At 59.4% G+C, this 13,272-nt stretch overlaps 1 protein-coding gene across 4 annotated transcripts in view; it reads left to right on the top strand.

Annotated features, from left to right (window-relative positions):
• The window catches only part of NBEAL2 (neurobeachin like 2), a 29,773-nt gene that overhangs the window by 2,435 nt on the left and 14,066 nt on the right, over positions 1–13,272 (top strand). Inside the window, exons 1-13 of one of the 4 annotated variants that reach the window (XM_023620542.2) lie at positions 5,393–5,459; positions 6,067–6,155; positions 6,244–6,372; positions 6,472–6,553; positions 6,638–6,762; positions 6,930–7,012; positions 8,704–8,789; positions 8,889–9,171; positions 9,335–9,441; positions 9,973–10,053; positions 11,502–11,585; positions 12,016–12,114; positions 12,604–13,205. In XM_023620542.2, the coding sequence (XP_023476310.2) occupies positions 5,430–5,459; positions 6,067–6,155; positions 6,244–6,372; positions 6,472–6,553; positions 6,638–6,762; positions 6,930–7,012; positions 8,704–8,789; positions 8,889–9,171; positions 9,335–9,441; positions 9,973–10,053; positions 11,502–11,585; positions 12,016–12,114; positions 12,604–13,205 (1,880 nt within the window). In that variant the 5' untranslated portion in view covers positions 5,393–5,429. Of the gene's footprint in view, positions 1–5,391; positions 5,460–6,066; positions 6,156–6,243; positions 6,373–6,471; positions 6,554–6,637; positions 6,763–6,929; positions 7,013–8,703; positions 8,790–8,888; positions 9,172–9,334; positions 9,442–9,972; positions 10,054–11,501; positions 11,586–12,015; positions 12,115–12,603; positions 13,206–13,272 lie in introns of those variants that run through there. The other 3 variants (XM_001916568.5, XM_070237731.1, XM_023620543.2) reach the window with 3 other exon arrangements.

Genomic DNA, 13,272 nt, shown 5'->3' with positions numbered 1-13,272 from the left:
TGTGGTCTGGGCCCCGCCCTGGGGAGCAACCCCCCTTCTGCCCTTCCTTCCCCTCACAGACCTGCCCACCCCCTACCTCTGTGGGCCCTGCTCACCTAGGGACCACGGAGTCCCCTGGGGGAGGGGGCTGTGGGTGACAACTAAAGGAGGAAGGAAGGCCAGAGTGCCCCTGGACATCACTCAGTCTCAGCCCCTCAGAGTCCTAGTGGGGAAACCAAGGCAGGGCCGTACCAAGATCGTCGGACAAGTTTGGGGCAGTGTGTGGCAGAGCTCCAGCCCAGCTTCCATCCTGTGTGACTTTACCCAGGAAAGGTCTCGTCCTGTGGGCAGGAAGCCTCAGGTGGGTCTGCACAAGCTGTTTCCTCTGCGTGGAGCCTTCTCCCCCGATTTGAGGAGGCCTTCCTCCCTGTCCCCTCAGGCCAAGCTGAACTTCAGCTCAGGCACGTCCCCATTTTAACCCTCATTGTGCTGGCTATGTTGTGGTTTCCCCAACATCTCACACACATTGGTGCTCCTTAAGTATTAGCTGAATGGCTGGATGGAGGAGATAGGCCCCACAGCCGTGACAAATCAGGGAAGTCACGCCAAAGGAGGCTGAGTTTGGGCCCTGATGGCTGGGGGTCAGGAACAGCAGGAGCTGTTGGCAGTGGGAAATTCGAGGGGCAAGTTGTCAGGAGTGAGAGGGAGGCCTGGTGGTTGGGTAGGGGCATATCCAGAGCACTCAACCCACCAGGGCTTCCCCGAGGAGGGCGTAGGAAGCGGGTGAGAGGATAAGGGGACTGGTTACGACAGCACCCAGCAGGCTGGCAGTTGGGCAGCGTGTAAAAGTTATGCAAAATAACATGCAAATGAGTGGCCCCTTCTCAGCCTTGAGCACTGGTGTTGCTCCACAGCCCCCAGGGAAAGGGAGCACTGGAGAGCATGAGAGCTGAGGGGCACTCGGGGTCACAAAGGTCAGGACAGGACAAACATTCAGGTTACAAGAAGGGAACCCAGGCTGAACTCTCTAGTTATGCCATTGAGGACTGAGGGTTCCAGGAAGGTCAGGTCAAAGCTGGGATTGACCTTGCTCTGCCCACCCATCCCTGGTCCCTCACCCCTGACTGATGAGCTCTATTGCCTCATGGAAACCTGGTCAGTCCCCCTGCTCCCTCTGGGACCTTAGCTGGGTCATATTTCTTCCTGTGCCTCAGTTTACCCTCTTGAAATGGGAAAAAGGAAGGAAGAATAGCCTCCTTGGTGCTTAGCCCCCCTCCGTACCCCAGAGGGGCAACCAGGGTTTTTTCCTCCCTGCCTTCATTACTAAGGCAACTGAAGAGGGCAGGACTGAGGTGATGGGGAGAGTAGCACAGAAGCCAGGGTTGGGGGAGGGGCTGGTAATCCCTGGAGTTGCTATGGCAACGGGGGAGCTGATGTGGAAGTGTGGGGTCCCCATGGAAACAGGGTCAGTTACTATGGGGACCCTGGAAGGAAATTCTCAGTTTCCATAGTGATAGGACAAGGGGAGGGTTAAGCCCTAGGGGGTGTTATGGAGATCAGAAGGTCCACCCCTTTCAAGACTCCATTCCCAGGTAAGGTGGAAGAGACTCGCCCAGCCACCTGGGCACTCAGACAACTATGCTCAGTTGTCCTTGCCACTGGCAAAGTCCCCATCTTTCTGCTTCATTCTTTAGCCTGAGGTCCTCCAAGTCTGACCTCCAGTTCTCCTGGTATAGCCAGAAGCCACCTCTGGCTTGACATTGCCATTGCCTTCCTGATGCTGAATAGGGAGACCCCCAGGCCTGAAAGAGGTCATCCTGATCAGACCCCACTGCACCCTGTCCCATTTCTGCTTGCCTGTCACCAGAGATGGGGTGCTCACTACCACCCTGGCAGCTCTGACTGGGAAGAGTCACCCCCTATGGAGCTCTGATGGTCTCTCCCTACTCTGCTCCTAGCTCCAATGTGGGACCCATCAACATACTTCCATTCTACCTGCCTGGGACAGCCAACTGGGGAATGGCCCATGAGACCTTGGTTCTGCCAGTAAGCCAAGGTCTGCCACTCATCTGTCACTCATGGAAGTGGGTGGGGAGAAGATTCTAGGGAACATTGCCCTAGAATGCCAGGGGCTTTGGAAGGCAGAACCCCTGGATTTGGGGGTGGAGCTCCCACTCACCTTACCACATTCTAGTGGGTGCGGTTAAAGAGCCTTTACCCGTTAAGCAGAGGGATGGTTTTAAAGAGGCAGCTGAAGCGCAAAGAGATTAATGTTAAGAAACAAGCTACCAAGTGTGAGAACCAGGTCTGGACTCCAGAACCCATGGCCTCAACCACTGATTCAGTTTGGTAACCCCAACCACTGAAGCATCAGGCAGGGGTGGGTCTTGGAAAAGATGCTGGCTCTGGAGAGCCTTTAGGCAGAGGAAGCATGGAGAGCAGAGCACATGCAGACCTGTAGGGGTGGGGACAGTGAGTAATGCCCTTGGGCTGGGCATCCAGTGGCTATGGGGTGCCAAGGCTGGAGATGAGGTGGGCACCAGCCATGCAGGACTTCAGATGTGAGGGGAGGCTGTGGACTTGCCTTAAAGCTCGTGATAGGGTGGATGACTGGCTGATCAGACAGCGGTGGTAAAGGATGTCTACTTGAGATGCACTAGGTACCCAGTGCTGTTTACAGAATCTTTATGTGCTTCCCTGTTGTAAAGCCCCAGTGAGGTGGTGATAGAGTGGGGATGGGGGGTTTGAGGCAAGGTCTCGGCCCTGAGACATAGTGTAGTGTCAGAAGTTCAGTGGTCCCTGTCCCCCTGGCAGACAGCCCCATCCACCCATCCACGCCACAGCTGCCTGCCCTCAGCCCTCCCGGGTTACCTCAGAGTTCTGGAGAAGTGGCAGTTCCATGCCCACCCATGGACTATTTGGGCCTAACCAGTGCTTGGGAGCCCCTCTTGCCCAGCCCTGAGTGCCCTCAGGGCTGGTTGGGCATAGATTGGGTTTCCAACAGAGGTGACTATGAGACCCCCTCCTCCTAGGGACTAGCTTTCTGCCCTACCACAGGGCCTTAGCACCACTTTCCCCTGGGCCCCAGGGCCCTGGGGAGGAGTGTGTGGCTGCTCCTCATCTGCCTTCAGGTGAGGAGCGGGGTTGGGACCCTGGCCCAGTCAGGTTGAGGTGGGGACTGGGCTGGCCTTGCCCAGTGCTCCTGCCCAGAGCTGGAAAGGGAGGGAGGAGTAGCTGAGGCAGAGCCTCTGAGAGGAGTGTGGGAGTCCAAGCTCCACAGCCACCTCTCCCTGGCTCTGCACCCCTCTGCATGCAGCACTGCCACCGTGCTTTTGGGCCCCTGCCCTGCTCTGCCTCCTGGCCCCAGCCCCTGCAGGGACGCCGCTACCTCCGATCACTGCAGCCTCAAGCCATGGGGCCCAGGTCAGAGGCGGATTGAGGCCTCCCAGGGAGAAGAGGTGAGAGCCACAGAGGCAGGACAGGCAGCTTACCCCTCCCCCCATCTGTGCTTAGAGACCCCTCACGCCCCCTGCAGAGCCCATGAAGGCTACCTTCACTGCCTTAGTCCTGAACCCAGCCCAGCTGGACCTGCTGGAAGTTTGCAGGACTGGACAGACTGAGGGTGTGGTTCTAGGGACGGAACGAAGGAGCATGCAGAGTTTGAGGGGGGCCACCCAGGTGACAGCCGTGAGGAGGGTGGGAGGTTCCTGCTTAAGTACCAAAAGCCCAAGTCACAGAGGGCAGTGGGGCATGAGGTGGGCAGAGGCCTGGACAGAGGATGTGAATCACAGGTGGGGAGGAGCAGAGAGGCTGGAGAAGCAGGTCCTGGTTGGCCTAGGGGCCTGGAATGCCAGGCTTGGCATTTGAGCCTTCATCCTCAGGTCAGGGTGGGGGACATGGTCAAATTTGGGCTTTCAGGTGCTCAACAGAGCTGCAGTGGGCAAAAAGGACTCACATTTGGGGTGAGAGATGACTGTGGCTTGAGTGGGGGTGGTTTGGGGGTAGAAGAGGGGAGGATGGTGTTGGGACAATTTTGAAGGTAGACAGGGATCTGTGGGGTCATGTGGTCAGGTTGGGCTGTCTGGCTGCCAACCATGAGTGGTCCTGGCCTAGAACAAAGGTCTGGCTTTCAGCATCCTCAAAGGTGCAGCTGAAGCTGTGGCAGTGGATGAGGCATCCCCTGTGGGGCCCCCCGCATTTCCCCATCTGCAGTGGGAAGAGTTCAGAAGAAATGGTCCAAGAGCCCTGGCCTGGTGTTTCAGGGTTGGGCATTTTGGTGTCCCTGCTGGTTGGTGGAGAGGAAAGGTGTGGACAGAGGTAGGTGAGCAGGGAGGCTGTCAGCGGCAGAGGGTAGGGAGGTCACCAAAGGAAACACAGACAAAAAGTTGCAGTGGTGTGGGCCTGCAGCTTGGTGGTCCCAGCCCCTCTGAGTTGCCTGGGCCTCAGATCTGTGACAAGATGCTTGAGAAAGGTGCCCGACCAAAGGGTGGAGGACTGCTCTGCCTAGGTTTCTTTTGGGCTTGGCCCAGTTTGCTGGGGTTTGGCCCCCTTCTCTGGGGCCCATTCAGTCCTGGCCTTGTGGTCTGGGACCTGAAGATGGCAAAAATTAGCCATCCATCCAAATGTAGTTCTGGAAGTCCTTGAATTGAGGTCCATGGCCCTGGGGAGCAGCCTCGGGCTCCTGGGTGCTGCCTGAGATGTGTCCCTTGCCCGTTCATCCTTCTCCAGTCTAGTCCCTGCTCTAGCCCTCTGCCCCTGGGAAAGAAAGTTGCCTTCTGGGCTCAACTGGGTGGGGTGGGAATTGCAGATGGGGCCAGCATGGAGGGAGGGAGTTGGGATGGAACGAGGAGCTCAGGTCCAGGCTACCACCTACTCCATGCCCTGGGAGGGGCTTACAGGTTAGGGCAGATTGTGCCTAGGCTAGGACTTGCTCAGCTGTGTCCCTGGAGCAGAGACCAGCAGGGCCAGGTCAGGAGGCTAGGACTTGGGATGGGGGCAGGGCAAAGTTATGGATGAGTCCTCCACATTGTCCCCTGGGCCTGAGGCCTTAGACCCACATCAGGAAGTGGTGGGTGCCCTGAATGAAGGGCACTCTAGCAGCCAGGATCAGAACCTGTTTCTAGATAGGCCTGCTCTGTCTCCAGGCTCCCTGACACCCTGCCTATAAAACTAGTCTCTGATCTACAAGCCCCACCCAGGGCAGTGTGACCCTGCCCCTTGGCACTCCTGGGCCCACCCCCAGTGCTGGGCTGAGTCCCTCACAGCTTCTCTTGCTGGGCCCTGGGTGCCCCAGGCCCCCCCACATCCCTGCGGTCTGCCGGGAGGAAGCGGTCCCCCTCCCCCACCGTGACTTTGCGCTTCCTGCCCCTGCCGGGGCGGGAGGGGACATTTCCCGTTCACACCAAAGTTTCCCTTGTGGCGCCCAGACTCAGCCACTGCCCCTCTTGCCCATGGAACCAGCTCTGGGACCTGGGGTCCAGGTAACCAGCCTGGGTGGGTGGAGGCTCCCAGGGCAAGATAGGGCATTCTGCCTATACATGAGGGGGATGTGCAAGTCGGCCTGGCCGATGGTGCACGTGCATCCTGGGGTCCATAGTCAAGGAAAGTTTCCTGGATGTAGTGGCTGCTGAGCTGGGAGAAGGTGGCAAGCCAGAGCCTAGCCCAAGGCTTTGGGTCAGGGGTGGCTAGTGGGTGGGAGACCTTCAGCCCCAGCACCAGTGTGGGCCACACCACACCCCAGGAGTGTTAAGCCCCTCCCCTGGCTATGTTAGGCCTGCCTGAGTCCCCAAGGGTTAAGGAGGCGGGAGCAGAGACTAGGAGGCTGAGAAAAGCAGGTGAGGGGCCTGGGAGAGTGGTCAATACATATGGCAATCCTCTGATGCTGACCTTCCAACTTCCTGTCCTCCCTCCTCCTCCATCCATCCCTCACTCCCTTTCTCCACCCCCGCTGCTCTGCCTCCAATCCCTGCCCACCGCATGTCCACCTCCATTCACTCTCCACGACTGTCTACATTCCCTTGTCCCTCCCCTGTCCACTGCACCCCTTCTGCGCTCCCTCACTGTTCCTCTGTACTCCTTTGCCTGCAGAAGGACCTGGGCTACCTGCAGCAGTGGCTGACGGCCTTTGTGAGTGCCTTCGAGAAGAGCATCTCACTATCCTCTCTGGAGCCACGCAGGTGAGGCTGGAGCTACATGGAAAGCAGGGACAGGGTAGGGAGACTGAGGGGTCCTCGGCGCCCCAGTGACGCCCGCCCCTCCCTGCAGGCCAGAGGAGGCAGGTGCAGAGGTGCCACTGCTCCCGCTGGATGCACTGCATGTGTTGGCTGAGCAGCTGGACAAGGGGGACCTGGAGCAGGCCCTGCTGCTGCTCAAGCTCTTCATCATTCTCTGCAGGTGAGTCCCTGGTATCCTCCCCAGGGTGGGCGCATGGAACTGTGGGCCAGAGGCAGGGCTGGCCTATTGCTGTGACCTCTCCCATCATTCACTCCCCAGGAACCTGGAGAATGTAGAGGCAGGCTGGGGCCCGGTGCTGGTGCCCCGGGTGCTGGCATTGCTGACCCGCTTGGCAGCTGAGGTGAGGTGGGCTCCACCCTGGGGGGGCAGAAGTGGGTAGCCATGCCCCAACTAACCCCCCTCCACCCTCTCCGCCCACCTACAGCTGAAAGGACCCCCATCACCACAGGAGGGCCGTGGGCCTCAGCTGGAGAACGTTGCCCTGCATGCCCTCCTCCTCTGTGAAGGCCTCTTTGACCCCTACCAGACCTGGCGGCGCCAGCACAGCGGGTGAGAGCCAGCGCACAGGCAGAAGACCCAGAGGAGGCTGGGGAGAGGATGGGGTGGCCGCTATGGCAAAGATGCCGAGGCGGGAGGGGGCCTATGCGCAGGCTGGTGAGGGGAGGATGACCCAGGAGGGGTGAAGTGCCTGGCCTCACCCCACCCCCACCCCCCAGGGAAGTCATCAGCTCCAAGGAGAAGAGCAAATACAAGTTCCCGCCAGCCACTTTGCCCTGTGAATTCAGCGACTTCTTCCGAGGTCAGGCCCCGCCCCTGCCTACTTGGCCCCACCTGGTCCCGCCCCTAAACCTGAGCCCCTTCCTGCAGTTCCCCATCCTATACGCTGGACAGGACCCGCTCAGTGGTGGCTGCCCGCAGGGCTGGGAGAACCACGGGAATTTCAGGGGGCCTCCAAAGGCGAGTAGGAGTTCAGGGGCAGAGAGGAGAGAAAGGGCACTTCTGGACAAAATGAATAATTTCTTTTCTGGGCTGGAGCGAAAGCTTCCCATCAGGTGAAGGGGTCGATTTCCCTTCCCCCTTCCCACCGACCTCCCGGGTCCCCCCAGCCACTTGTACCCCGCTCTGATCTGGACCATCTTAACACCCCCTGGTCCAATCCCTTTGTCCCGTAGCTTCCACCCTGCCTCCAGCCCTCCTTAAGATAATGTCCACACTAGGTGTCTCCACTTCCTGCTCCCTCAGTCCTGGAAGAGCTGACCTCCAGGGCATCTCTGGCCACCTGTTCTCTCTGGGGACCCTCTTCTCCTTGGTGCCCTCTTTCCTCTCACTGGAGGGAGACTGGCCAGGACTTTAGATAGGCTGGGGGTGGGATGCTGCCTGGATGAGGGTAGACCGGGCTTGGGAAGGCATGGCCTATTGGGATAGAGAGTATCTCAGTGTCTCTGGGATGCCCCATGGAGCTGCAGGCCTGGGTCTGGATTTGGGGCAGCCATTCTAAGAGGGGAGACACCCCTGGGGAGCTGTCTGCCTCCATTCGCCCACAATCTGAGTACTCTGCTTAAAACACACTGGATTTTGTGCCTGCTACTGTAAATCCCTTGATGGTGGCCTGACACCCTCAGGATCAAATCCTGTTCCTCCCCACAGCCTTCCTTCCCAGCCCCACTCACTCGCTGCTCCCCAGCCATGGTCCTGTCCTCTCACTCCTAGAATGTAGTTAGTTATCCATCCCACCTCTGGGTCTTTGCCATGCTCTTTCCTCTCCCTTCACAGGCCAGCTGCATGCTCAGGCCTCACCTCCAAAGCCCTGTCCCCTGGGAGGCCTCCCACCCCATCCCACCTGAATCAAGCCAGCCTTGCTCTTGCTCCCCACCCCAACACCCATGTGACCCACGGCTGGTCCTTTCTGCTCTCTGGGTTTCAGTCTGGCCTGGCATCCTGGCCAGCTTTGCTGGAGCAGGGCCACGTGGGCCTCCCACATAAGAAGCTGTGAAAGCCCCTAGAAGTCCCCAGCGGGGTGGTGGGTGGGGGTGGGGGGCATCCGTATGGTAGATATAGCAGGGTCCCCAGAGCAGGTCACGGGAAGCTCCAACCGTCACAGGGCAGAGGGACCAGGAGATTTGCATCTGAGAAACTAAACCCTGGGTTGCCATGGGGAAGCAGGGTGGGGGATGTGTGCTCACTCTGGGGTCCCCAGTCCTGAGGAGTAAGGATCTGGGGACCTGGCTAGGCTCTCAGGGTAGGGCCACGTCCCTTTCAAGCTCCCCAAAGAAGAGCTGTGTCTTCCTCAGACCCCTAGCATAGAGCTATGACATTTAGACCCCCTAGCTCAGAACCAGGTCTTCTCCCTCAGATTGGGCCTCCCAGCCACATTCCTTGGCCCAGCACCCCACCCCTACCCCATGGCACACACCTCTGTGTAGTCTCCTGGATCCACAGCCCTGCAAGCTAGGTGACATTGTCCTGTCCTGCCCACCCTACACTATCCAGAGAGCTTGCAGGATGCAGATCGCTTGCCTCCCAAGCTGCTGTTGCGTCTCATCCACCTCTTTGGTGCCGTCCTTGCAGGAGGGAAGGTAGGCTGGGAGGAGCCTGTGGCCCAGAGGGTGGACATCTCAGGGCCTCTCTCCTGGGTGAGCCCTTTGTCCATTGCCCATCTCTGCCCACACCTGCAGGAAAATGGGCAGATGGCTGTGAGTGCTGGCTCTGTGCAGGGCCTGTTGGGTGTGGTGCGGGGCTGGGGCCATGGGCCAGCCCAGGACCCCCGCCTAGTGCCACTGGCACTGAAGGCACTGGTGGGTGCAGTACACATCCTGCATGCCAGCCGCACACCGCCCCGTGGACCAGAGCTCCGAGCCCTGCTTGAGGGCTACTTCCGCGTCCTTAATGCCGACTGGCCAGCTGGACCTAGCTCTGGACCTGAAGAGGGCCTCATCACCCTAAGGGTCAGCATGCTCGGTGGGTATGGGCTCCCAGGCTCTTGGGGAGGTGGCACTAACAGGGGAAGGCCAAAGTGAAAATGGAAAGGCTGGGCTGGGCAGCATGGGGAAGAAGGTTTAATGCTGACCAGAGGTGTTGCAGGGAGGGGATTGGGTGGGGCTGACCCTTGACCTCTCCACAGATGCCATCCCCATGATGCTGGCGTGTGAAGACCGGCCAGTGCTGCAGGCCACCTTCCTCAGCAACAATTGCTTTGAACACCTTACTCGCCTCATCCAGAACAGTAAGGTGGGTGGGGCCCAGGCTGGGGGTGGAGAACCTGGAACCCAGAGGCTGGGGGAACCACCTGTGGGTGCCAAGATGCTGCTGAGTAAACTTGGGCTAGGCTGGGCTAAGGGCTCATGGCTGGTGGGATGGCCTGTAGTTCAGTGGGAGGTTCTGGGGCTCAGGATGGCTCTGTACCCCACAGGAGGGGTGTGTTGTAGAAGGATGGGAGCTGTCGTGGCCCCTTGTTTCCCCATACCCCAGTCCCAAGTCCAAGGGCAGGAGGGCTCAGCTGTTTTGGATGCAGTACCTACTCCTGCCCACTTATCCACCCCTGACTCTGTCCCTCTGAGCAGAGTATGGGCGGCTCAGCTCCCCTACTCTTCCCCTAGTGCCTGGTGGGGCACTCGGCCTGGGGCTCAGGGTGCATCCTTCTCTCTGGGGCAGAGCCCTGGCAGCTGCTCCAGGTCCTGCTCTAACCCTGCCCCTCCCCCATCTTCCTCCTCTTCTCTCTCCTCTGCCTCCTCTACCTTGTGCCCTCCCCCTTCCCCACAGCTGTACCTGCAGGCCCGGGCGCCCCCTGAGGGGGACAGTGACCTGGCTACCCGGTTACTGACCGAGCCCGATGTCCAGAAGGTACCACCCTGGGGCTGAGGCTCAGGCACCTACCTCCCTGGGCACCCATCCCTTGGGGCTCCCTCTTTGAGCCCTTCTTGCACTATGCAGGAGATATGAGCAGATATGTGTAAGGCCTGGTGTGGCCCAGTCATGGGGCTGGGTCCTCCATGCTATCTCACCCACCTTCCAGATCCCCATCCTAGGGAATGGGGCAGGAGTGATCTGTGCCCTGCCTGCTATTAGTACTGGGAGCTGGGGTTTGGCTGTGCCAAGCTGGCAGGAACCTTCGAAACTCAACCACCCACCCAACCCCATTTCAGAGAAGGGGAAACAGAAGCCCAGATACTCAGGGATTTGGCTGTAGTCACTCACTGGAGGGCCCCCACACGGGGCCACTTCTTTCCATGGATCCTTGGACCTGCCCTAAGCAGGTCACTGGGAGTCCCCCATCCCCTCATCCCTTCATGATGTGCTCCCTGCCTCACCTTGCATGGGGGCTGTAGGAGGCGGCAGGGTGTCATTTAGGGTCTCCGCATGGGGCACCCTCTCTCTGGTGGCTCAACACCTGGGCTCCAACCCCCAGAGCCCATCTGGCTTTGTCTTCATGAGGCAGCCGCATGTGTCTATTGCACTTGGCTGTTTTCTGAGAGCCTGCATGTCCGTTCGTCTACAAGGCAGGCAAGGCAGGTGAGACCCCTAGTTTTTACAGATGAGGAAACTGAGGCCTGGAGAGAGGAAGAAGGTTGCCTGAGGTCACTTGGGGAGTCAGGCAGAGCTGAGATCTAGGGTCCCATGGAGCCAAAATATGGCCTAGTACCTGCTGACAAACTCTCCAAGCCCTCCTGACCCCTCAACCCCTCAGGGTGGGGCTGGGCAAGTGAGCAGCATGCCTCTGGCTATCGGGTTCAGGCAGGGTGAGCCTCAGTGTCCCCAGCTGGATCTAGGGGCAAGGGGCAGGGTCGGTCTCAAAGGTCTCGAAGGTTCTTCTGGTTCTAACATTCTTTGATTGATTGTCCCTAAATTCCCCAACCCTTTGTCAATCATCATGGGTGATGGGGCACTCGCTGGCCTGCCTGCATGTGTGTGTCTAGCTTGGGTGGGGACTGAGGCCCATAAGTCCACCAGACAGTCGGGGGCAGAGGAGTGTGGCAAGAGGGTCCACTATTGATCTGTCCCAGTGAGGCCCTTCCCAGCCTTGGTTTCTTCCCTGGCCTCTTTGTCAGAGTGGGTCTTGTCAAGCTGCTCAGAGAGGGCCCTAGAAGGTCAGGGTGAGGGTCACAGCAATTCAGTCAAGGAGTAGAGGGCCTGGTGTCCAGACAGGTTTGCCACCCTCCCGGGACCCCCAGCCAGATCGGCTGCCTGTCTTGGGGCACCTGCTTCTGGCCCTGCACCCCTTTTACTGCAGGGTGCTGCCAGCTGCAACACCCTGGCACCTGCCTCTCCTGACTACCCCTCCCCACCCCAAGGTACTGGACCAGGACACAGATGCCATTGCAGTCCACGTTGTCAGGGTGCTGACCTGCATCATGAGCAGCTCCCCCTCGGCCAAGGTGAGGACACTGTAGTCTGGCTGCAGTAGGGTGTGGAGTGGGAGTTAAATTGACCACATGTCCCCAAAACTGGCCTGGTTGGTGGCTGTTAGAGCAAGTGAGCTGGGGAGGCGACCATCCTGTCCTCTGGGGTGCAGCTCAGCCCACTGGGCGGGCATAGTCTTCAGTCAGTCCTGGGAGCTGGATATCCTGGGTCAGGGCAGAATGGGGGAAGGATACTTGAGGGCTGACCACCGCCTGTAGCCTTCTCAGGTGACCCACAGCCCCACATTCCTCCACAGCCCCCTGCCCCTGCTAGCCCTGTGACCCAGAGGCAGAGCCAGGCGAGGGAGCCCTGAAAGATGATGCCTCCTCCAGGGTTTCCGTGGGGTGTGAATTTGCCCTGGGGCCCACATACATGCTCACTTCTTCACCACACGACCTTGCACAGGAGGTGTTTAAGGAGCGCATTGGCTACCCTCACCTACACGAGGTTCTGCAGAGCCACGGTCCCCCCACCCATCGGCTGTTACAAGAGCTGCTCAACATGGTGAGGGCAGGGGCTTGGGGTCAGGGTCCCAAGGGCAGCCCAGACTTGGGTCAGGGCTACCATAGGAGGTGAGCTGTCCACCTTGGGGGACTTTGTTGACTGTGACCGGTACGTAGTGTGACCCATGGCCTGACCATGTGTCAGTGTCACTGAGGTGAGGATTCTGGGTTGTATGGGGCCCTGGAAGCTGGTGTACACTAGCAAGCACCAGGATCATCTTGGAAACATGCAGTTGGGGTTTAGGCCAACCCAGACCAAAGGCCAAGGTTTGGGGGGTTAACGGTGCTGCAAGACTGTTGTTAGTAGTGCCAGTCATCCATGCACCTCTAACTTTCCTGGGCCTCAGACACAACTTGTGAGCAGGATGGTGTAGCGCATGTTGCTTTCTCATGCTCTAGGCAAGTAAACTGAGACTGGAAGTCCTGCTGTTGGCAGGGTGGCCTGTTCCATGCTAGTTGCCTGGAACTGTCACATTCTCTCCACCCACAGGCCGTGGAGGGTGACCACAGCATATGTCCACCACCACCAATCCGCAATGAGCAGCCGGTGCTGATGCTGATGCAGTGGCTGCCAGCACTGCCCACAGCTGAGCTGCGGCTCTTCTTAGCACAACGCCTCTGGTGGCTCTGTGACAGCTGCCCTGCCAGCCGTGCCACGTGTGTGCAGGCAGGTCTGGTGGGTTGCCTGTTGGAGACGCTCAGCACAGGGGTAGCGCTGGGGGCCCGCTGCCAGGAGCAGCTGCTGGCACTACTGCAAGCATTGGGCCGTGTGTCACTAAGGCCCTTGGAGCTGCGTCATCTGCTGCGCCCCCCACCAGGGCTGGACTCAGGGCCCAATGGAGCTGAGGCCGAGAATGCCCGACATGCAGGCGCCATCATTCGTGCATTATCAGGCATGGCCCGACACCATGGCCCTGCACGAGCCCTACGCTACTTTGACCTCACTCCCAGCATGGCGGGTATTATGGTACCCCCTGTGCAGCGATGGCCAGGACCTGGCTTCACCTTCCACGCCTGGCTCTGTCTGCACCCCACGGCTATAGCCCCTGCCCCAGCCCCCACTCGGCCACCCCAGCGAAAGCAGCTGTACAGGTGGGTGACTGCTAGGGACTAGGGCACAGTGCCAGGGTGAGCAGGAGGACCAGCAGGCATAACTGGC

Source organism: Equus caballus, chromosome 16 (assembly GCF_041296265.1).
Source record: "Equus caballus isolate H_3958 breed thoroughbred chromosome 16, TB-T2T, whole genome shotgun sequence".
NCBI classification, from domain to species: domain Eukaryota; kingdom Metazoa; phylum Chordata; class Mammalia; order Perissodactyla; family Equidae; genus Equus; species Equus caballus.
This window is presented reverse-complemented; position numbering and strand designations above follow the sequence as displayed.